This window comes from Carassius gibelio, chromosome A14 (genome assembly GCF_023724105.1).
Source record: "Carassius gibelio isolate Cgi1373 ecotype wild population from Czech Republic chromosome A14, carGib1.2-hapl.c, whole genome shotgun sequence".
Taxonomy (NCBI): domain Eukaryota; kingdom Metazoa; phylum Chordata; class Actinopteri; order Cypriniformes; family Cyprinidae; genus Carassius; species Carassius gibelio.
This window is the reverse complement of record NC_068384.1, coordinates 7623863-7648110: the sequence shown is the minus strand read 5'-3', so window position 1 is coordinate 7648110 and position 24248 is coordinate 7623863. Positions and strand designations below refer to the sequence as shown.

General features: G+C 35.9%; 1 protein-coding gene and 1 long non-coding RNA gene across 32 annotated transcripts in view; both read left to right on the top strand.

Annotated features, from left to right (window-relative positions):
* The window catches only part of LOC128027392 (uncharacterized), a 222583-nt gene extending 204370 nt beyond the window's left edge, over positions 1-18213 (top strand). For 23 of the 31 annotated variants that reach the window (XM_052614965.1, XM_052614972.1, XM_052614976.1 and 20 more), the window contains 7 exons: positions 6371-6409; positions 11392-11727; positions 11938-12180; positions 13171-13299; positions 13530-13637; positions 14489-14560; positions 15853-18213. In XM_052614965.1, the coding sequence (XP_052470925.1) occupies positions 6371-6409; positions 11392-11727; positions 11938-12180; positions 13171-13299; positions 13530-13637; positions 14489-14560; positions 15853-16040 (1115 nt within the window). In that variant the 3' untranslated portion in view covers positions 16041-18213. Of the gene's footprint in view, positions 1-5938; positions 5988-6370; positions 6410-11391; positions 11728-11937; positions 12181-13170; positions 13300-13529; positions 13638-14488; positions 14561-15852 lie in introns of all 31 variants that reach the window. The other 8 variants (XM_052614987.1, XM_052614988.1, XM_052614992.1 and 5 more) reach the window with 6 other exon arrangements.
* Positions 18214-18793: 580 nt separating this feature from the next.
* LOC128027398 (uncharacterized) lies at positions 18794-22785 on the top strand. The gene is made up of 2 exons (XR_008186681.1): positions 18794-19110; positions 21906-22785. It is a non-coding gene; the product is annotated as an uncharacterized LOC128027398 (long non-coding RNA).
* The last annotated feature ends 1463 nt before the right edge of the window (positions 22786-24248 follow it).

Below are 24248 nucleotides of genomic sequence, written 5' to 3'. Positions count from 1 at the left end.
GGCAAAGTTGGACTTGCCATGGTAGCGTGCCAGCAAAGTGATGCCTTGACGTCGCCTCGACGAGCATTATTTGTCTGACCATAGCCCTCCAGCCCAGGTGAGCCTTCCATTCTTGCCTGATTTACATGCAGAAGTCAAAAAAGAATGGAAGAGGCAGTTTTCTTCTTGCATCCATTGGTTTCCGCATTCGAGTTATGCCAACATCGAGGTGATGCACCAAAACGGCTGTGAGAGGATGCCCCCTGTAGAAGAGACGCTGGCTAGCTATCTCTTTGTGGGAGAAACATTCTCTCTTAAATCTCCCTTTTTGCCATCTAAACCCTTCCTGGATACATCCCACTTAAATGGCAGAGCATACCCAGCAGCAGGTCTGGCTGTGACTTGGTTTGTGGCTTCAAGCTAATCTGGCTGATCTGCTAAAGGACCTGGATAAAGGCGAGGGCCTTTCAGCTGACCATGTAGCCAAGCTGTGCCGCACCACAGACCTCTCTTTCTATGCTACTGAGCAGGCCGCCTCCGCCATGAGTAGGTCTATGGAGGCCACGGTGGTAACGGAAAGATAAATGTGGGTGAACCTGACAGACATCGGGAGGAAAGAAAGGGACTTTCTTCTCAATGCTCTGGTCTCGCCTTCCGAACTCTTCGGTAACTCCGTCAAGACATTTGTCAAACTAGTCTGGTTTTATCAAAATACTTAACAGTTCACAAAACAACACATCCAATCTGCAAAAAACCTCATATATCATGCAAAATGAAGCACTGCAACTGAAACTACACATAGCATTATCAAAATAAAACTTTTGCATGAAATAGCATACACTTAATTCATATAACCAGATTTTTGCCTAACCAACTACACACTGTTGGGCATAGTGAAAAACACCCCCATCTTTAGTATGCTTTGCCAAAATACTAAAATATGTATCAGATTGTTCATATGCACAGAAATATTTGCAGATACACACGCTGTTGCAACATTATTATTTTTTTTCACGGTTTCAGTCCAGATTTTTTATCCGTTCAAAACTGTTCCTCCTGATCCGTGTCTCAGTTTTGTAGTGTCTGGTGTTTTGTTGTTTATGTTTTGTGGTTTCATTCTTCTGCTTCAGAGTTAATTTAAATTTAGCTACAGAGTTACTTTAGATTTTAAAAAAAATGTATAGTATTATATTTGTCCTGGTAAGTGTTGTGTGTATGTGAAGTACTTTTGACTAACCAATGACACACACTTTTTTGCCAAATCTTGATAAACAAAGTGATTCTTTTTCTTATATCTTTCTTTGTGTGTATTTAAGAAGGAACTGTTGACCCTCTCTGAAAAGCTTCCTCTTTCTTCTTTCTTTGTTAAAGCGGTGTAGTTTCCTGGTGTGTCAGTAGAGCTGCTGTCTGTCTGTCAGTGAAGACGCTGTGTCAGTCTCGATCTGACACTCTTCTGCTGGGATTGAGCTCTTCTCTTCTGGAAACTGGACTTTAGAGAAATGATGCTGATCTTTGGACTGATGCTGCTGCTGCAAACTGCTGCATGTGAGTCACTTTCACATCAAACTCATCTGATCATGCTGAATCCATCAGATCAATCTCTGATGAATGTAATATTACATTAAGAGTCTGCAGTGATCTAGCAAGAGATCTTCTTGACTGAGTGTGTGAGTGGATTATTATAATATCCCAGTGTTTACATCACAGTAGAAGAGAGACTGTTTAAGACCCATGAAATCAAAATTATAGTTTCTATTTCTTTATGTAGTCTTTTTAGTCCAGTTTCAGTGAATAGTTATACAAATGCATTTATTGCTGACGTAAAACACTTCTCAAATATGTTGCATCCAAATTCAATAAATATTAATTAAAAATAAAATTAAAAAATGAAGACCTCTTACACTAGCTTGCTCTCTTCTTTTCCTATTATGTCTTTTTATTTTATTTTATTTGTTCTTACTTTTTATTTATTATATGATTTATTTTGATTTTGATTGCCTGCATTGTTCTCATTTGTAAGTCGCTTTGGATAAAAGCATCTATTAAATGACCAAACTTAAATTTAAATGGCCAACTTATACTACGCCCTAAAAGTATGTGCACATTTTGTGATGAAACTATCTACATTATTTAGAGTGTGCTGGAGAATAGTAGATGAGGTTTGGGACAAACAAGTTCATCACAATTGTGTCTTTAACAGAGTCTTGCATGCATCCTGTCACCCTTTTAACCATATATAAATTTAAATAATATAATAATGTCCATGCATGCAGTCTTTGCTCTTGTCCGGTTATCTACATGACGTATGTCCTGAATTTGGTCAAAGTGTTCAAGTTTGTGTGAAAACCACAAGTGTGTGTATGTGAACTACTTTTGACAAACCAATGACACACACTTTCAGTGCTGCAAAAAATGAAGTTCTTACAGAGCTTTACTCAACACATTTTGTACATATAATACTTAGCACTTATTTTATGATTTCAGGGCACATGAGCTCCTGACCGTGATGAATTATTGAGTTATAAAAACACAAATCAACTCATTCTCACCTGTGAAAGTTTATCCCATTTCTTCTGGAGTTTAAATCTTTTTTTACAGTTTTTACGACCAGAGGCTGTGCATCTTTGTAATCTTGCAGATTTTTACTTTGAGTGACACGTTGACTGTTCCAAGATGGCGGATGCATCGACGTATCTGAAGCAGTCGAATCTACATCTACATATCTATGGTTCCTTATGAAATGTTACTCTGTTGTTGCAGATGAAACATAATGAGGATAACATGAAAAAAAAAAATCATGTTGATATTGATTATTAATCACTCAAACCCCCTCTATATTACCATCAGTCTGCATGTGTGTTGTTTTTAAACACTTTTTATTTGTGATTTTAGTTTTATTCGAATCCTCATCCAAAACAGAATTTGTGGGCAGTGTTAGCCATTAGAGTTCGACAGATCTGCACTTTGAGTCTAGTTTTATGTTTCTTAATCTTACACTGTAGTTTTTTGTCTAAGATGATGGACAGTTCTGAGCCGAGGCGGGTTGCGTTTATTGTGTTTATGATTTTAACGCATAATTTTTTCTGTAATATAAGATTAACGCATTAAGTTCGCAGAGCTAGTTGCAATATTAAATTGAGAGTCTGTAGTGATCTACTCATAGTCTATACAGTAGTGGTGCACGATAAATATCAGCCAATAATAATTAATGCGCATCTCATCAGTAAAGCAGTTCTCTAATCAGCGGAAGGTTCCATCATGTGTGTGATTTCCCATAGAACAGCTGTTATTACACAGAGCCGTTGTTTACTGAGAAGCTGCACAAATCAAAGATCAGCATCATTTCTCTAAAGTCCAGTCTCCAGCAGAAGAGTGTGACGCTGCTTCAGATCGTCTGTGTTCTGGCTCTCATCAAGCGTCTTCACTGCGAGACTCACACTGGACTGACACATGAGGAAACCTCTGACCGCTTCACCGAGGAAAGAGGAAGTTTCCTCATATGGAGGAAGACACATGATGTTAGTTCACATCACAACTCATCTAAAACAAGACAAACTAAGAGGAAGAAGGAACCATTGTCAAGCACATTTAATCTAGTTTTAGAAGCTAAAAGAGAGAAGTATCTTTAGTTGACTGATGAGATGCTGTAGACATGTTTATTGAGAGTGAAGCAGAATCAGGTCACGTCACACTCTTCTGCTGGAGACTGGACTTTAGAGAAATGATGCTGATCTTTGGACTGATGCTGCTGCTGCAAACTGCTGCATGTGAGTCACTTTCACATCAAACTCATCTCAAATAAAATCATTGGAGTTGTAAAACTACATTAAGAGTTTGCAGTGATCTAGTCATCTTAAGAGTGTGTGTTTGTGGAGAGTTACAAATGTGAGAGGAAGTGTGTGTTTCTTCAGATCCGTTATACTGAAAAGATTTAGTATTTTGAACTTTTATTTCACTTTTTCATATTTTTAATGCTGAGAGAAATGTCAGGGTAATGGGGTTGGACACACAAAGCATTTCAGGAAGAAAACAGTGTACACCGTGAAAGCATGAGTTTAATTTGAATTAAATGAACATTAAGATGATTGAGAGCATATAGACTAGCTGATATTTCAATGTAAAACAGACGTTCTGAGTTAAAATGAATGTTTTATTTGAACAGTTATCTTGTATTAGTTGAATCTGTCCAGTAATATGATTATGTTCAGTATTGTGTTAATTCTATCAGTATTAAGTCAGGAGACACACACATGACATTGTTCTTCAAGAGAAAAGAGTTCAGCATTAGATGAGCGTTACTGAGATGAACTGAGATCAGATCAAGAGTCTGAAATCTTACTTCTGTTCTGTGTGTGTGTGCGTGTGTGTGTGTGCGTGTGTGTGTGTGTGTGTGTGTGTGTGTGTGTGTGTGTGTGTGTGTGTGTTGTTCTTCAGGTCTGGAGGTAAACTGCAGTTTTGATCAATCTGATCACTGTTACACAGCTCTGGGAGACAAACTCAATCTGATGATGATGGACGCTAGAGAATATGACCTGCAGTTAAGAAAGAGAATAAACGACAACACAGCAGATGGTCAAGTTTGTAGAGTAAAGAATGACAGGATGAGGGAATGTGATCTTTATAAAAACAGACCTGAAGTGACAGTCATTAATGGGACTCTGATAATAAAGCGTGTGATCAGAGCAGATTCTGGGAATTACAGATTAACACTCGCTGACTCAAGCGGCACAGAAACATCTAGAGATCTTCAAGTGATTGTTGAAGGTACAGAAACTCTCTCATCAGACTCATTCCAGTCTCATGTTCTCCAAAGATCTCACTCTCATGCAGATGAATCAGTTGAATCTCTGGGAAGGTTTTTATTCCTGTAGCACACAGTAAACACACTACAGACTCCAGTAACAACGGTTGTGATGTCATTACATAAATCCAGCATTTACTCTGAGGTGCTCCTGGTCTGCTGTAACAGAGCTGTGTTCTCAGTTTAGATTCAAATGATCGATGTTGAAAACAGCTTTTGCTGCTTAACATTGTGTGTGTGTGTGTGTGTGTGTGTGGAAACAATGATTACACTCAAGATTTTGTGGTAAGATTTTAAAAAGAGAGATAAATTAACTTTATTCATCATACATTAAAGTTGTGAAAAGTGAGTGAAGATATTTAAAATGTAAAAAACAGAAAGTTTAGTAAATGCTTTAATTTAATAAATATTCAACAAACGCAAATAAATTCTGTTCAGTTAACTTTCTATTTATCAAAGAATCCTGAAAAATAAAATTGATTACAATTTCCACAAAAAAATACTGTGTTCAACATTGATAATAATCAGAAATGTTTCTTGAGCAGTAAATCATCATATTATTCTGATTTCTGAAGATCATGTGACACTGAAGACTGGAGGAATGATGCTGAAAATACAGTTTTAACATCACAAAAATAAATGACAGTTTATAATAACTAAAAAAAAATGTTTTTTTTATAATATTTCACAATATTACTGTTTTTATGTGCATTTTTTTTATCAAATAAATGCAGCCTTGGTGAGCAGAAGAGACTAACTGAATAATTCCAATGTTTCCAGATTTTTGGCAGGTTATATTATATTATATTATATTATATTATATTATATTATATTATATTAATGATTATTAAACACTTTTTATTGTTACAGGACAATATATTATTACAAAAAGATATATCTGTTACTGTGATATAATATATATAAAAAAAAAAATAGTGTGAGGTGGTAGCAGGGTAAGGGGCTTGGTCAGAAAAATCAGAAAGTCCTGCTTTTTTATTTTTTATTTAATTTTTTTTTATTATTCTTTTTGTATTTTATCCTATTTCTGATGACTAACCTACACTGCATGTTTACTTCAGTGATTATAGATATCATATCAGATTGTCTTGATATTTACTCATCATGAGTCGAGAAATAATCACGTGACTCTCCCTCCAGCTCCTATTGGCTCAGTGGAAGTGTCAATCATCTGCTCCTCCAATCAGAGGTCAGTGTTCTGCTCATCTGAAGGGGATCACATAATCTATAACTTGACCAAGAATGGAGAAATACTAGAACAAGGACCAATGGATGGAAACACCACCTTTCAGCTAAAAGAGGGAAATGATGGAGACATCAGCTGCAGCGTGAAGAACCACGTCAGTCACGCACAGAAGTCCATTAGACTCAAACCCTGTCCTGGTGAGATCACTTAATAAACATGAATGTCACATGTACATAAGAACTAAAGCAACACTGATCATGTAAAACAGTCAGTTCTCTTGATTCTTGAAAAGTGTCATGAGTTTGTTTCAGCTTGATCTCAGCAGTGAATGGTGTTGATGTGTTCAGAGAGAAAGAAGCTGATTCTGTGCTGATGTTTTATTTCAGGACCAACTACTGCAGCTGTGACACCAACACCAGAATCTGGTATGAGTTCAACAAACATTACTGGAAACATGAAGGATGGGTTTGTTTTGTGTCTCACTGTTGTTGTTCAGTGTGTTCAGTGTCTGTGGTGTTTGTTCTGGTCTGGTGTCTTCAGCTGATGGTTCTGTTCGGTCTGTTAGGAGCTTTTCACATCTACATGAGACACACGTCAGGTGAGAGACATTCATCATCATCATTATAGATTTGACATGGAAATATTAAGAGTATGAATATAATAATGATGTGTTGCTTTTAGGAAAGAAAGAGGAAGATGAGAAAGTGAGAATGAGAAGATTTAGAGAGAGACATGAACACACAGCAGAAGATTCATGAGAGCAGCAGCAGATCTTCACATCTGTGAGAAATGACTTCAGAATCAGTTCAGCTTTCACTTGTCAACAACAGATCTTATATAAAACCAAGAGATTCATTAAACCAGCAGATATCAATTAACCAGGTTTTCTACAGTTTTAGTTATGAAGATTATTTTCTGGACTGTTGTGTTTGTAATAGTTTTGTTGCTTATTTTATTCATTTGTCTCTTCTCTTTGAATAAACTAGCAGCATTTTTATGTCATTATATGAATCTCCTTCTGTTCATCCGTGATCAAACTCTTTTATTTCTCTGAATCAGATCCGTCATTCTGTGTTTATTTCCACATTTCTGCTCTTTCTCTTTTACTTTATTCTTGATTTGGTTGATTTCTCTTTATTTTCAGTGTCTGTTTAGGTGTTTTATCTGTTTGAAGCTCTTCATCCGTGTCTCAGTTTTGCAGCGTCTGGTGTTTTCTGACTCTGGTTTTGCTTGAATCTGCAGGTTTTTTTACATGAATTTTAACACATTTAACCACATTTGTGCATTTTACTTCACAATATATTTGTGTCATTATAGAATCATGATAAACATCTCATTCTTTAGAAACTGTAATTGATGTCATTGCTGAATTTGTTATGCTTGACTTTGAGTTAAATGAAAATAAAACGCTTTGAAATCAAACCATAGTTTCAGCATGATTCCACGGTTGATATTTATTTTAGACTATTCATGGTAACTTCTAGCTAGTTGTCTTGGTCAAATCTTATGTAACAACATTAGACATTTTAGCAACAATCTGAAATCTGACCCAGCAGATCAGAATATAGATTATTTACAGACTAAGAGCAGTGAAAAACAATATTAAATACACTAAAACAGCATTATTTAATGATGAATTAAATTGTTTGTTAACTATTAATGAATAATTAGTTGATGGTAACTGAAAAGCATCTGTAATGTGTCTTTAATTAGCAGTTAAGTTCAGATAAATCAGATGAAGCTCATTTTAAGCGTGATGTTGTGAGTGAAATGAAAGCAGCTGTAGTTGTAGTTTCCTCCTGCAGGTGTCGCTCTCTACATGAGCAGCTCTGAGCAGATATAAACTCAATGTCCCATGAGTCTCAGCTGCAGCAGACAGAAGATTGAAGCTCACAATCCTCTCTTCATTCACACATCAACTGATGGATCCGAGTCAAACATCATCACACACAGTCTGCTGGAAACACCACATATAGACCTGATTCTGCTTTACTCTCAATAAACATGTCTACAGCATCTCATCAGTCAACTAAAGACACTGTTTCAGTGGATTTAAAGAAGAATCTGTGAAGGGATTTTGATAATTACTCATTATAAATCATTTAGAAACAAATCCTTCTCACTTTTAGCCTCTTAAACAAGTTTTTTTTAGAAAGTGTGCTGTGTAAATGGTTCGTTCTTTCTCTTAGTTTGTCTTGTTTTAGATGAGTTGTGATGTGAACTAACAGCATGTGTCTTCCTCCATATGAGGAAACTTCCTCTTTCCTCGGTGAAGCGGTCAGAGGTTTCCTCATGTGTCAGTCCAGTGTGAGTCTCGCAGTGAAGACGCTTGATGAGAGCCAGAACACAGACGATCTGAAGCAGCGTCACACTCTTCTGCTGGAGACTGGACTTTAGAGAAATGATGCTGATCTTTGGACTGATGCTGCTGCTGCAAACTGCTGCATGTGAGTCACTTTCACATCAAACTCATCTCAAATAAAATCATTGGAGTTGTAAAACTACATTAAGAGTTTGCAGTGATCTAGTCATCTTAAGAGTTTGTGTTAGTGGAGAGTTACAAATGTGAGAGGAAGTGTGTGTTTCTTCAGATCCGTTATACTGAAAAGCTTTAGTATTTTGTACTTTCATTCATTTTTTTATTTATATAAATGATGTCTTCATTAATTATGATGTCAGATAGATTAATACATTATTAATATAGAGAGAAATGTCAAGGTAATGAAAACGCAGGTCAAACTATTTCTGTATGATCAGAAGACTGCATGTTAACACACATGAAGCATTTTAGGAAGAAAACAGTGTACACCGTGAAAGCATGAGTTTAATTTGAATTAAATGTTTAGTTTTGGGTATTATTTTTTTTTGTAAACCAGCTCGTGGGACAGGACAGTCAAAACAACAGAAGGGTTGTAATAAACACTGATCTTTTGCGACCTAAAGAGTAGTTCTCTGTTCGGCCGACTCGCGTTTCTTTGGTCAAGTATATTATTAAATCTTTGCTGCAAATCATTTTATTTTATGCAACGCAAACTATAGGGCCACTATGTCAGAAAAAAAAAATTGTCTTCGTTCTAAAACGCTTGTTAAACGAGTTTAAATAAGAAATGTTGTATATGTTTAAACGGTATGATTTTGTACTAACGACTGTACTGTATGACATTTAACAAAAACAAAGGCAATTGTCCACAATTTGCAATTATTGTCCATTATTTAGGATTAGACCAACTTGTTCCGTCCTATTTTTTTTTACCCAGTATAAAATAATGAAAAACACAAATCAACAATGTGTTCAGAGACACATAAAATTAAGATAATGTCATTCTTACATTCTATTTTTTGTAAATGAACCATAAAACAGACATCAATTTCCCCTCGGTCTCTCTAGATCGTGCTTTGCTTCTGGAGTCATTTATAGTCCTGTGTCCCTTTGAAATCCATGACCGCACGTATGGATGGGGTTAAACTGAGATAATGGTGGTCCAACAAGGCAGAGAAATAAAAGCAATGAAATTGTGGAAGTGTGGAGAGATGATCGGTTGGCTCTGCAAATTAAGTTCATTTGAGAAAAACCCCTCTCATACATCCTGAGGCCAGTATTCAGGGAAAAGCACTTTTAACTCTTCTATGAATTTGTTGTACCCCATCTGGTCCCCTTCTGCCCTTCTGTACGATAGCATGTGATTCTCTAGGCTTCTCGCCAGACTCCTAAAAATCACCTTGTTGTCCATCCCTTTTTCATCTCTTCATCCTGGATGCAGAGGAACTCCTTGGAAGATGCTGTGATTTACAGCATTTTGACTGATTTGGCTATGACGTCCAGGTCTCTCAGACATTGCCTCGAACACCCTTGTCCAAGACCCGGCAGACTCTAGACAACTGAATTTCTAATTTATCAGCACATTTTTTAAGCTCAATTCTGTTTTTGTTTGATGTGCTGTACAATGTTTATATAAATATTTTATCCATGAAAAAATTAACACCCTCCAAAGCACGTAACAGTTCATGGGCTTTGGTCTTCAGTTCAACAAGTTCAACAAAAATATTCTCAGGCGACTCCATGTAGTGCAGCTGAAATCTGACGTAAATTATTAAAGCACTCTTTCTGCTTAAACTAGTAGTTTAGGAGCACAAGCAACAATCTTTTCAAATAATTAATTTTCCATTTCACTTCATCGGACAGTTTATTTATTATTGTATTTTGTAAAGAGTCTAATTTTGCCTTTTCGAGAATGTTAAGTGCTGCAATGTGTGCCTTCATCTGAGAATGTTCAAAAAACTTTTTCCTAAATGCCGTCTGTTGTTTTTTAAGATGTTTGTCTGATGACGTTACAGAGCATGTCACCCATTCTTTTGCCAGTTTCCCACCGATTTTTCAGGACCCAACCTTTTTTGCAAATTTGCAGCCCAGATGCGACCCCTCCATAACAAGCCAAGGATAAAATGTCTTTTTTGTTTTAAACTCTGCTTGAGTCCATATTGCCCCTGTTTTTTGGCTTTCTCCATATTCAGTGCTTGTTTCCTCTCCTCCACGTGCTTCTTCCTCCGGCCTGCCAGATCTCTCTGTAACATTAGTTGTCGACTTGATCTGTTCCTCGCAGGTTGCTTCATCTTCCTTTGTGTTAACATCATCAGACGGTGAACTTGAACCTTTGCTATCGGTATCTATAATAATTCTGGCCTGTCTGGTTTTAGGCTCTGCGTAAATTAATCACGTAAATTAAGCTGTCTTTTCACCATTTCCAATTAAGCACTGAATTAAGCCTCCCCTCGCCCTCAGACACAGACACGTGCAAATCAGCATCCTACAATCACAGAAGTTTATTACTGTACAAATAAAACCTCCAAATCCTTTTTTTTTTTACATTTATTATAATTTTATATTTTAAAGGGGATAAGGCTTTGACATTATCATTATGTGATTTGTAATTAAATATATACAAGCTACAGACCAGCTAATGTTTTTCATTGATGTATGAGGAGGGGGATCTGCCCAAATAAGGCCCAGATCAGATTTCTGAGACTTGTTCCGGCACAAATTAAGCCCTGAATTAAATGAACATTAAGATGATTGAGAGCATATAGACTAGCTGATATTTCAATGTAAAACAGACGTTCTGAATTAAAATGAATGTTTTATTTGAACAGTTATCTTGTATTAGTTGAATCTGTCCAGTAATATGATTATGTTCAGTATTGTGTTAATTCTATCAGTATTAAGTCAGGAGACACACACATGACATTGTTCTTCAAGAGAAAAGAGTTCAGCATTAGATGAGCGTTACTGAGATGAACTGAGATCAGATCAAGAGTCTGAAATCTTACTTCTGTTCTGTTCTGTGTGTGTGTGTGTGTGTGTGTGTGTGTGTGTGTGTGTGTGTGTGTGTGTGTGTGTTTTGTTCTTCAGGTCTGGATCAGTTCTGCAGTTTTAATCAATCTGATCCCTGTTACACAGCTCTGGGAGACAAACTCAATCTGCTGATGATGGACGCTAGAGAATATGATCTGCAGTTAAAAAAGAGAATAAACGACAACACAGCAGATGGTCCAGTTTGTAGAGTAAAGAATGACATTATGAGGATGAGTCAATGTGATCTTTATAAAAACAGACCTGAAGTGACAGTCATTAATGGGACTGTGATAATAAAGTGTGTGAACAGATCAGATTCTGGGAATTACACATTAACACTCTCTCACTCTGACGGCACAGAAACATCTAGAGATCTTCAAGTGATTGTTGAAGGTACAGAAACTCTCTCATCAGACTCATTCCAGTCTCATGTTCTCCAAAGATCTCACTCTCATGCAGATGAATCAGTTGAATCTCTGGGAAGGTTTTTATTCCTGTAGCACACATTAAACACACTACAGACTCCAGTAATAGTTTGAGTCGTGTGGAAGATCAATATTATTCTGTGTTTGTCATGTGACTGTCATGTGTCCCTCCCTCCAGCTCCTATTGGCTCAGTGGAAGTGTTAATCATCTGCTCCTCCAATCAGAGGTCAGTGTTCTGCTCATCTGACGGGGATCAGATCATCTACAACTGGACTCTGAATGGAGAAATACTAGAACAAGGATCAATGAATGGAAACACCAGCATTCAGCTAAATGAGGGAACTGATGGAGACATCAGCTGCAGCGTGAAGAACCACGTCAGTCACACACAGAAGACCATTAGACTCAAACCCTGTCCTGGTGAGATCATTTAATAAACATGAATATCCACACATTTGCTAAACAACAGCAACAAGATACAGAATCTCACAAAACCTGTCAAACTCACTCTGAAGCATATTTTGGTGGATTTTGATGGTTTTAACCCATCTAAGAGTTTTTTTGTTTGTTTGTTTTTGTTAATTCTTAATATAAAACAATATAATAATAAGTAAAAACAAGTAATATATATATATATATATATATATATATATATATATATATATATATATATATATATTATATATATATATATATATATATTATATATATATATATATATATATATATATATATATATATATATATTATTAAATATATTATTTTAACTTCTTTTTACTTATTCCATGACAGTACCTGCGTGGATTAAATTATATACAACAAACCAAAATTTTACCCAAAAATCTAAAGAAAATATATTCTGCACAATAACTATTTTACCATTTAATTAGCATTGTGATATTATTTCCATGAAATGTAAAAACACTCCCATATCCTAAATTTTCATTACTTAAATGTTCTAGAATTTAGTTTATTTTTGCAATTGCTATTATTTACAATGATAATTTAGTAGATTTTTATTTCTGCAATTGCATATGATACATTTCACTCTGATGATAATATGATTATTTTAATCATATTTTAATTATAATTTAATATAAAGATGAAAAATACTTTTCTTTTTATGATATAATTTTCTTTTTATATTTTTTTTAATTATAATTTTTTCATTTTCCTGATATTTCATAAATTTTATATTACAAATTAAAACAGTTTAATGCCCATTAAAACAATAATTGAAACATACAAAATATTTACAGCATTACTACATAAAGTTCTGAACTGGAATGTGTCATTGTTTTCATGAAATTCAGACAAATCAATTCTCTTGTTTGGCCTTTAATTCTTAAAAATGTAGTACTTTATATTAAAAGAGAAAGCAGGTGATTCTGTGCTGATGTTTTATTACAGGACCAACTACTGCAGCTGTGACCTCAAGTTTGACCACTACGAAATCAAAATCAATAAATGGTACGAGTTTCTCATCAGCACATACGAAACAAACCCCCACTCAGAGCCCTGAAGAATTCAGACGAATGCGTGAGTGCTGAACAATAACGAATACTGCTAATTACAAATAAACCCAATAATAATGGCAGTAGTAATACAGGCTCTGAAGCTAAAAAGATTTTTGACCTAGTTTCCTGTGTTATTAATTGCATGAAGTTACTAAAGTTCTGTTCTTGTTGCTGTTGGAATTGGTATGAATTAACTTTTCAAAGCAGTTTTGGAGTTTGTTTTAAGTGACCTTGTGTTTTTTTCTTTCATAGTTTTACAATTCTCTCTGATTGCTTTGGGCTGCGTTGCTCTGATCCTGATTCTGCTGTTCATCACTTTATGTTACATTTACAAGAAGAAGCAGGTCAAGTCAACACAAGGTCAGTGTGTTTAAATCTCTAGTTCATATACTAACTGATGAAGGTTAAAATGTAGGACTATTTGTAGCTTATTTGTCTCAGTTTCAAAGACAGTTACACAAAAAGCCAAAGTAGAAACATTATAGATGTGAAGAAGATGATCTGAGACAATTTTGGTGGAAATCTGACAAACTTTCTGGGTTTAAAAATGGTGCAAAATGGCAGAAATGCTTTTAAACAATATTATTCCTGAAGCATCAAGAATATTTATAAAGAAAATAATTTGGGTTTTAACCAGATTATTTGATGTGATAATGATTTCTGACCATAATTTTTTGGCTAAATGCATAAGTTTGATCATAGCAAAGTTAAATTCATTTGACCTTATTCATGAAACATGAGCAAATTTACAAGTAAACTGTTCTAAAAGCTGTTTGGATTAATTAAAGTGTTTTTTTTGTTTGTTTGTTTGTTTGTTTTGTTTTTTTAATTATGGTTGGTTTGAAACATTTGCTCCAACTTCCAACATTTAAAACATGCATAAAACATCCACATTTTTAGTGCACTTTTGACATGTCGTTATCATAATAGTATGTAATGACAAAATTAATTAGTTAACCATTAGTTGCAAATTATTTAGAATTTACTCAGATTTACAAAAGTCTAATGAAGGAGAGCCAACAAATCAAAGATTGGTGTATATACACTTATTGTATTATTTCCTTGACTTTTTCTCAATGCTTTACATGCAAAAATTTTGATATGTGAAAAAAGTTTAACCAGCACGATCTGTTATAAAGCTAGTTTTGAATCAAAAAGTAAAATGTGAGATTGTAGTTGGTCTGTTGCTAATGTCAGTGTTTTCCCATCAGCCGCCTCCGGAGATATGGAGCTCATATACGCTGATATCTCTCATGAGAAAAAGAGTGTAAAGAAGAATACAGGTAAGAAACTCAGTAAAGCTCAGAGATCAACTTTACACTGTAAAACAACACAAGAATCTGTCAGTTTGTAGTTTATTATTCTCAATCATTAAATTAGTGATGCTACTTCCTAAAACTCAAGCTCAGACATAAAGAAAAGATGAAGTAGAAACTGGTTGCATTTTACTTTTAAAATCACTTAGTTTAAAGTTTGAAAACTGCTTTATGGATTAAGATAATGTTTAAAACTCTAAAACCATGGTAATGTTCTGCTCTTTTAGAGTTGATTCTTTAGCTCTCAATTAGCCCGTTCCCATTTGTTCAATGCAAAGTTGTTACTGTGTTTTTCCCCTTTTTACACAAATGGTGAAGTGACTCATGTAAAAGTGTAATCATTAACCTCTTTCTACAGGATGACGGAAAGACTTGAATTGCATGGTTGGCTAGTCAAGCTCAACCATTCAACGCTAGGCTAAATCTGCTACTCGTTACCTGTTCTGACGTAGAGTTTGATTTATTTTTATTACATTAAAGGCAGGGTATAGATCATTTGGTCCAAAACCTTTTTTGTTATTCTGGTTGAAAGTCTCTTCACATCTCGATAACAAGTTAAGTGGTCAAAATATATTTATATGTGTACTATCCCAGATAGCACATGTACATCTGCGAGATGTACATCTCCTGATCTGGAAACCATCTGCTGTGTCCAAACATCTGATAGACATCTTTTACATTCATTCTGAATCATAAACATCTTAAAGACATCTTCTAAACGGCTATTTAACATCTGATAGGAAATGTCCTATAGATGTGGTGCAAAAAGATGTTTTAAAAATATACGTCTAGCAGATGTAATGCAGAAGTCAAATAGTCTCTGCGATGTACGTGTGCAATCATGGTGGATTAGTTGAAAGAATCAGGAAGTGAACTTTTCATATCTTTTGCTATAATATAATGATTTTCTAATTCAGAATATGATCAAAGATTGTGTAAATGTATAACATTTTAACATTTAGCTGCTCAAATGAACAAAATGACTCAAAGACTCATTGATTTTATTGAATGAGAATGAGCAAGATAGTTGCTAAAAATGATCTTGAGCTTCCCATTACTTGTTTAACTTGAACTGGATTGGATATTTTCATCATTATTGTTTGCTACATTCTCAGTGAAGCAGCTTCACTCCTGAAAATCTTAATTTGTCAGTAAGCAACTATATTAAAGATGCTATTTCCACAGTAAACTAACAGTGACTAATAGCTATCCAGAGAGTCTTTTCTTGTCTTGTCAACAGTTTTCCTTTCTCGCCGCAGAATCTTTCTCAGCTTCTGATGTGGAATATGCCGCTATCCAGCCGCAGACAAAGAGAAAGAAGAAGAAGAAGAAGGAGGAGGTGGAGGAGGTTCAGTATGGCGAGGTGACGTTCACTCCAAAACAAGCAACTGCTCCACAGCAGAAGCTTCAGGAGGAGTGTGTTTACTCACAGGTACAGAGAGACTAGTTTCACAGCAACACCTTGTGAAGGATTGCACTTTCCCTGGAAACCGAGTGCTTATTTTCACTAATGTTTGGTTTGGGACTTCTATAGGCTATATAAAGCAGTTATCTCTTTGCATTTGTAAATTATTTAGCTTGACATGTTAACGATGGTACTGTATGTTAATATGTGGTCTTATGGGTTGTATAGCGTGAGCTTTATTGTACATGTCTGGGCTGAACTGTCATGAGTAAGCAAAACAATGAAAAAAAAACAGGAAACCAATCGCATGTTATTTTCTCTCGAACTTCTGTGCACTTCTGTTTTTAGCACTTCTCGATTTGCAACTGCGACTATATGAAGGCAAGAAAAAGCTTAAATGAATGTCAGCTTATAATCATGAATCTTGAGGAGGTGATCGATGTGGACATGTGCTCAAAAGTCATTAAAAAACACCCTGATAGCATACATACATCACAGAGATGTCTATTTGATGTATGCATTACATCTGCAAAAACTGAGTTTTTAGAGTTTTTTACTCATCTGCAATCTGTCTATAAGATGTTTCCTATATGTCAAATAGACGTTTAGAAGATGTCTTTAAGATGTTTGTGATTTAGAAATGAATGTAAAACTGACTTCTTAAAGACATCTTTCAGATGTTTGCACACAGCAGATGCTTTCCAAATGAATTGATCTTTAACAGATGTCTTGCAGATGTGATGCAGTTTGGTGATTTGGAATTAAAACATTTCAAAGCAATTGAAGTCTGAGCTTTTCTAGATTGAGTTATGCATTTATAAATTTGCCCATCCTGAGTGACGTGAAGCAGTCACATATTGTTTTGAAACATTTACAGCAGAGTTGGAAATTAACAGGGGCTTGTGGCGAAAAAAAAATGCCACCAAAATGAAAAAAAAATTCCACACAAATTCAAGATAAAGGGGTAAAAATTGCCCCAGTGGAAATAAACAATGTATTACAGCTGTCGTGATTAAAATGAAATACTCACGCTGCATCAGATTGCTTTTTACACTTTTTTTATTTTAGTATTTATTATTTGTTAATTTAGTATTTTGATTGATTGAAGTAATTGGTTAAATTCAAGTATTTGACATGAAAGACAACTCCGATAAAATTATTAAGGTGCTGATAAAAACTGCCCTCACGAATGTATAAAATGAGTAAATTTCTGACCCTGGTTTACAGAACACTTCTGTTTACAGATAAATATTGCATTACTAATGTCTTAAATTTCATCTCTCAAGTACAGGAAAAGACCTGAGAAAGGCCGAAAAGGCCTGGTAATATCTGAAGGTTTGCACACGTAATTGCATAAAGTCCTGTAGTGTTGATTGATAGTAAATAGTAACCTATTTGTTTCTACCAGCTAAATTAGTCAAGGGGTTCAGTTCCCAAAGAAAAACTTAATAGCTTGAATTCACAGTAAAATGCATGTAAACACGTCTTCTAAAAGCAGTAATCAAAATGCACTCAAATCAGTTGAATCTTTGTTGCTTTCATTGATAATAGTTTTGTTTGGTTGGTTTGAATTGGTTTTATAAGTATGTCAGTTTTTATCTGCATACATTCAGTATACTGTCATTGATTGCTTAAACACATTTCTTGAAACTATGCCTCATGTCTAGTCAGGCTTATTCCATTCCATCGTCTCTGTGTCCTACAAAAATTGAAGTTCTGATTACTGTAACTATAAAATCCTTTTTACAAAATGGAAGCAGACAGACACTTTATCTGTACGTAAGGCAATTTGATGTTGTAACAGAGTACAGCTCTCAAAATTTACAGTAGAGTACACTGAGGTACACCAACTTGTTTTCCTCCCTGAATGTTTTCATGATCGAGGCGAGTGTGAAGCAACTTAAGTTTTGCTGAACTCATTGCCCAGACTTCCTCATAGTCATACCATGGGCAAGGACATGGTCAACTAGTGTCACAAATTTAATCTGAGGCTCCTCCTCCTCCTCCTCCACCCTGGTGTTTTCAATCATGTTTCTCTGGATCCACTGATGCAAAACTGAATGAACTGACTGGGACTCTTTAATCTATCAATTGAAGGTTCTGATTGGTGTGATTAAACTTTGACTGTAGTGTTACCGCGTGGGTAACTGTGTGCTTATTGAGCTCAAGCTATTCTGACTTGAGTGAACAATATTAAATGCTAGTGTTTTCTTAATGACAACATGGTGTAGGTAATGAGAAATGAAGGGATTTGTGTGTAGAGTTTCACAGCGACAGTTCAACAAATCTGATTCATGTGTCAAAAAATAGTGTTTATAGTTTATAGAAATTAGTGTGCTTTTAAATAAATGGTGCTATGGTCTTGAAATTTTAGTTCAAAAGCCTGGTTATAGTGTTTAAGCAGTTGAGAAAGAAATTTAAATTAATGTACAATATTGGCCAGATCTTTATATGGATATTTAAGTTGGATATATAAGTATATCAAGCTGTATTTGCATGCATACTGTGCAGTCATGTTATATTGCACACTGGAAACACAATCAAAGCTTCAAAAAAGCACGAAAAACGGGACCTTTAACAAAAATAAAGCCAAGATGGAAAAGCCATGTGTGACACCCTATGATTCAGTTGCATGTAGATCCACTTTTCGCAGCAATAACTGAAGTAATGAATGAAGTAATGAAGGTAGTAATCATTTTCTCTATGCCATTACACATCATTCTGGAGGAGTTTTGGCCCACTCTACTTTACAGCGTTGCTCAGGTTTATTGAGGTTTGAGGACATTTGATTCTGCACAGCTCTCTCCACAGTATTTGAGTCAGGACGAGGTCTGGACTTTGACTGGACTGCTGCAACACCTTGATTCTTTTCTTTCTCCAGCCGTTCAGTTGTAGATTTGCTGGTGTGCTTGGGATCATTATCCTCTGCATGACCCACTCTTGGGCAAGCTTTAGCTGTCGGACGGATGTCCCTACATTTGACTCTAGAATACTTTGGGATACAGAGGAGCTCATGGCCGACTCTATGACTGTGAGGTCCCCAGGTCCTGTGGCTACAAGACAAGCCCAAAATCGTCAGCCCCCTATCAGCATGTGTGGCATTTGGTGTGAGGTGTTTGTGGTTTATACAAGTGTGGTGTTGTACTTTATGGCCAAACATCTCCACTTCAGTCTCATCTGTTCAGAGGACATTGTTCTAGAAGTCTTATGGATTGTTCAGATGCAGCTTTGCAAACCTAAATCATGCTGTCTTGTTTCTTTAGAGAGCACACAAGCAAGCCTTCCAAATATTACATACTTGTGCCATATTTTATCATTGAGCATGGTAACTTAGGCCTGGTGAATTTCTTGGATTGGAAGTTCTTCCATTTTCTGAGTGTTACAAGATCTTGGGATGAATTTCCTGTGACGTCCATTTCTGGGAATAGTAGTGTCTGTTTTGAATGTCTTCTACTTGTGAATAATCTGCCTCACTTTATAATGACAGACTGATTGTTTGGAAATGGCTAAGGTGTCCATCTTGGCTTTATTTTTGTTAAATAAACAATGGCATGGTGCGATATGTCATGTGATGTTGTTCATCTGAGGTTTTATTTTCCTAAATTTAAGACCTGCCAAGAACCAGATATTGTTATGATGCCCTGAAAGAGAAAACCATGGAATTCAACGGGGTGTAACTTTTTCACACGTGAGTCAAAGATGAGATGTCACATTTTGCTGTTTAGCTAGGCTAGGCTAAATTTGCTACTCGTTACCTGATCTAGTGTAGAGTTTGATTTACTTTTATTAAATTAAAGGCAGGGTATAGATAATTTGGTTAAACCTTTTTTTGTTGTGCTGGTTGAAAGTCTCTTCACATCTCGATAACAAGTTATCTAAAGAGGTCTAAATGTATTTATATGTATATTATCCCAGATAGCACACGTACATCTGCAAGATGTCTGTTAAAGATCTCTTGATCTGGAAACCATCTGCTGTGTCCAAACATCTGATAGACATCTTTTACATTCATTCTGAATCATAAACATCTTAAAGACATCTTCTAAATGGCTATTTGACATCTCATAGGAAATGTCCTATAGATGTGGTGCAAAAAGCTATTTTAAAAATATACGTCTTGCAGACGTAATGCAGAAGTCAAATAGTCTCTGCGATGCACATGTGCAATCATGGTGGAGTAGTTGAAAGAATCAGGAAGTGAACTTTGCATATCTTTTGCTGCAATATAATGATTTTCTAATTCAGAATATGATCAAAGATTGTGTAAATGTATAACATTTTAACATTTAGCTGCTCAAATGAACAAAAATACTCAAAGATTCATTGATTTTATTGAATGAGAATGAGCAAGAGAGTTGCTAAAATGATCTTGAGCTTCCCATCACTTGTTTAACTTGAACTGGATTTGATATTTTCATCATTGTTTGCTACATTCTCAGTGAAGTAGCGGTTGGAAGGGATTTGTGTGTAGAGTTTTGCAGTGACAGTTCAGCAAATCTGATTCATGTGTCAAAAATGGGAATACTGTTTATAGTTTAGGGAAATGGGTGTGCTTTTTAATAAATGGTGCTATGGTCTTAACTTTTTAGTTCAAAAGCCTGGTTATAGTGTTTAAACAGTCGAGAAAAAACTGTAAATGTCCATTTAAATGAATGTAAAATATTGGCCAGATCTTTATATGGATATTTAAGTTGGATATATAAGCATATCAAACTGTATTTCCACGCATACTGTGCAGTCATGTAGAGCGAGATATACAGTATATATATCTTGCTGTACATGATTGTTATTAATTGTTATATTATTATTATTATATATTAACATATATCCACCTTTCCTGTTTTTCTGCTGATTGAGTGTGTGTTTCTCAGCATGTTAGAGTTCTGATACATCACTTACTTCAGCTTGAGTTGTGTTTATAAATGTAAAGTTGTTTAAACCATTGTTTTAGCCAAACACTGTAGATTAACGCTTCACTTGGCCAGTTTTTAATCTTTTGAATTGTTGGGTTGGGAAATCTTTGCGAGGTCCAGGGGGGATTTCTTAAATGTGGTTTCCTGATTATGTCATGTGACTTCCTGTATGTGAAAGGAAGCATCTCATGCCTTCTGAGTTTAAAGGGTGAATGCTGTAGTCATCTATGCATGCATCAACATGTTTAAATACTTTTTTTTTTCTGAAACAAACATTCAGTTCTATTGATATATTACACAGTCATGTGAAAAAGTTAGGACACCCCATTGAATTAAATGGTTTTCTGTATCAGGACATCATAAAAATGTATCTGGTAACTGGCAGGACTTAAAGTTTAAAAAATAGAACCTCAGATGAACAACATCACATGACATATCACACCACGTCATTATTTATTTAACAAAAATAAAGCCAAGATGGAAAAGCCACGTATGACACCCTATGATTCAGTTGCATGTAGATCCACTTTTAGCAGCAATAACTGAAGTAATGAATGAAGTAATCATTTTCTGTATGCCTTTATTGGTCTCACGCATCATTCTGAAGGAGTTTTGGCCCACTCTACTTTACAACGTTGCTCAGGTTTATTGAGGTTTGAGGACATTTTGATTTCTGCACAGCTCTCTCCACAGTATTTGAGTCAGGACGAGGTCTGGACTTTGACTGGACTGCTGCAACACCTTGATTCTTTTCTTTCTCCAGCCGTTCAGTTGTAGATTTGCTGGTGTGTTTGGGATCATTATCCTCTGCATGACCCACTCTTGGCCAAGCTTTAGCTGTCGGACGGATGTCCCTACATTTGACTCTAGAATACTTTTGGATACAGAGGAGCTCATGCCCGACTCTATGACTGTGAGGTGCCCAGTTCCGGTGGCTACAAGACAAGCCCAAAATCGTCAGCCCTCCATCAGCATGTGTGACATTTGGTGTGAGGTGTTTGTGGTTTTCACAAGTGTGGTGTTGTACTTTATGGCCAAACATCTCCACTTCGGTCTCATCTGTTCAGAGGACATTGTTCTAGAAGTCTTATAGATTGTTCAGATGCAGCTTTGCAAACCTAAACCATGCTGTCTTGTTTCTTTAGAGAGCACACAAGCAAGTCTTCCAAATATTACATACTTGTGCCATATTTTATCATTGAACATGGTTACTTAGGCCTTGTAAATTTCCTGTGACGTCCATTTCTGGGAATAGTAGTGTCTGTTTTGAATGTCTTCTACTTGTGAATAATCTGCCTCACTTTATAATGACAGACTATTTGTAACTTTGTCACCGTGGCTTTTCCATCTTGGCTTTATTTTTGTTAAATAAACAATGGCATGGTGCGATATGTCATGTGATGTTGTTCATCTGAGGTTTTATTTTCCTAAATTTAAGACATGCCAAGAACCAGATATTGTTATGGTGCCCTGAAAGAGAAAACCATGGAATTCAATGGGGTGTAACTTTTTCACATGTGGGTCAAAGATGAGATGTCACACTTTGGTGTTTAATTAACTAAAGTTTTTAAATTTTGACATTTCGTTTTTCGAAAGGCGGGCCTTCGCTGCTCCGGGTGTATGATCACAGTGTGTGTGTGTGTGTGTGTGTGCTCACTGCACATAGAATAAAGTAAAGTAAAATAAAGTCCTTTCAAGATATTTAAAGGAATTTATTTACATGATCAGATGAGAATTCTGCTTCATTGTCCTGTTTTCTGTACTGTTTAACAAAAAAGATTGTCAAGCTTGTGTGTGTGAACTTGTGTGTGAAATTGTAAGCTTGTGTAAAATACTTCTATTGGTTTCCTCAATAAAGATACTCAAGTGTGAAATGCAATAGTCATCTCTTTATTTGACGGATGTGATGCTGCACTAATAGTCAGAATATTATTTTAGCAGCAGGAAACTGAAGTGAGGATTTATTTTTAAAGCATGTGCTCTGCACATGCAGACTGACCCATTTTCTTAAATGTGTGATTTTTTTTTTTTTTTTTTTTTTTTTTTTGCACTTTAAATTCAAACAAGGTTCTCTTTTTATAGTTAAATGAATGCAGTCTTCCTTCTCTATCTTATCTGAAACCCAAACATGTTTTTGCATGTCTGTTGTACTTAAAGTGATAATTCAGTAGCAATTTTCTTGTGAATTTTCTTGTGGAGATCATTAAAAAATAAACATATCTGTGTTTATTTGGACCAGAGTGACTTTCATTATGTCAAAAAAATTTTTAACATTCTTATTTGTGTTCCTTGGTAAAGAATAATAGTAATGTTTTGTTGAATTTCTTATTTAAATACTTAATCTGAAGACTAAGTAATTATTTTGAACTCGTTCCCTACTTAGGGAACCATGGTTACATAAGTAACCTGAGATATTCCCTTTCAAGGGAACTTAGAACTGTATCCTCTAGGGGTCGCTATGGGGAACAGTATACCCACACCACCATGCTGAGGGTAGTGCAGGCCAGAACTATGGTGAGCACTAAATACCAACGCTACCATTTCCATGACAGTTGCCCCGGGGACGTTAGATGGCTGTCCATTACATTATCCCTTACAGCTAAAGGCCTAGGCTACATACCCAAACTTACCAGTTAGGGCCCGACTCCGGGGAACGCGTAGAACTTATAGAGATATCACTTGAGTGGCTAGCAGTTAAAATCTAGCTGAGGGGAGGGGCAAACACCCAGATGTCAAATGAGAGGGGAGCTTGACCTTCTGCATGTTCTAATGCTGGAACAGCTATCAGTAATTTACTTAGCTGAGGGAGCATAAACCCAGCTCTCAATGAGAGAGGGGCTCAACCTATGGCATGATTGTTAGAATCAGAAGGGTAAGTGTACTGCAAGCTAGCCAAAAACTCAGTGCATCAGAGAGGCAGATTAAGGGCCTAATTCACCTGATGCAGCTGGTTCCAGGTGCTCTGGAAAAAGTGAGAACTCAACTCTGACATGAGAGTTGAGTTCTTTTGGTAAAGGGAAGCGCTGCTAAACTACAACGAGAACAGCCCAAGGAGAGAGGAATTCAACTCCTGAGAAAAGGAAAGAACTCAAGCACCTGAAAGGAAGCACCATGCTCATGCACCATGAAGTCTGAGAGGATGCAATGCTTCAAATGTGTTAATAGACACACTGGTTGAGTGGAGCCCAAGGTACCGGGTCTAACCAATTCAGAGAAAGGGAACAAAGCTAATACGCGTAACTCTTACTGTACAGGATTTCAGGAAGTGCTCAGAGTCTTGCTTGCACACTCACCACTTATGTGGATTTTAGAAAGTGCACAAAGTGCTCAGTGTGCA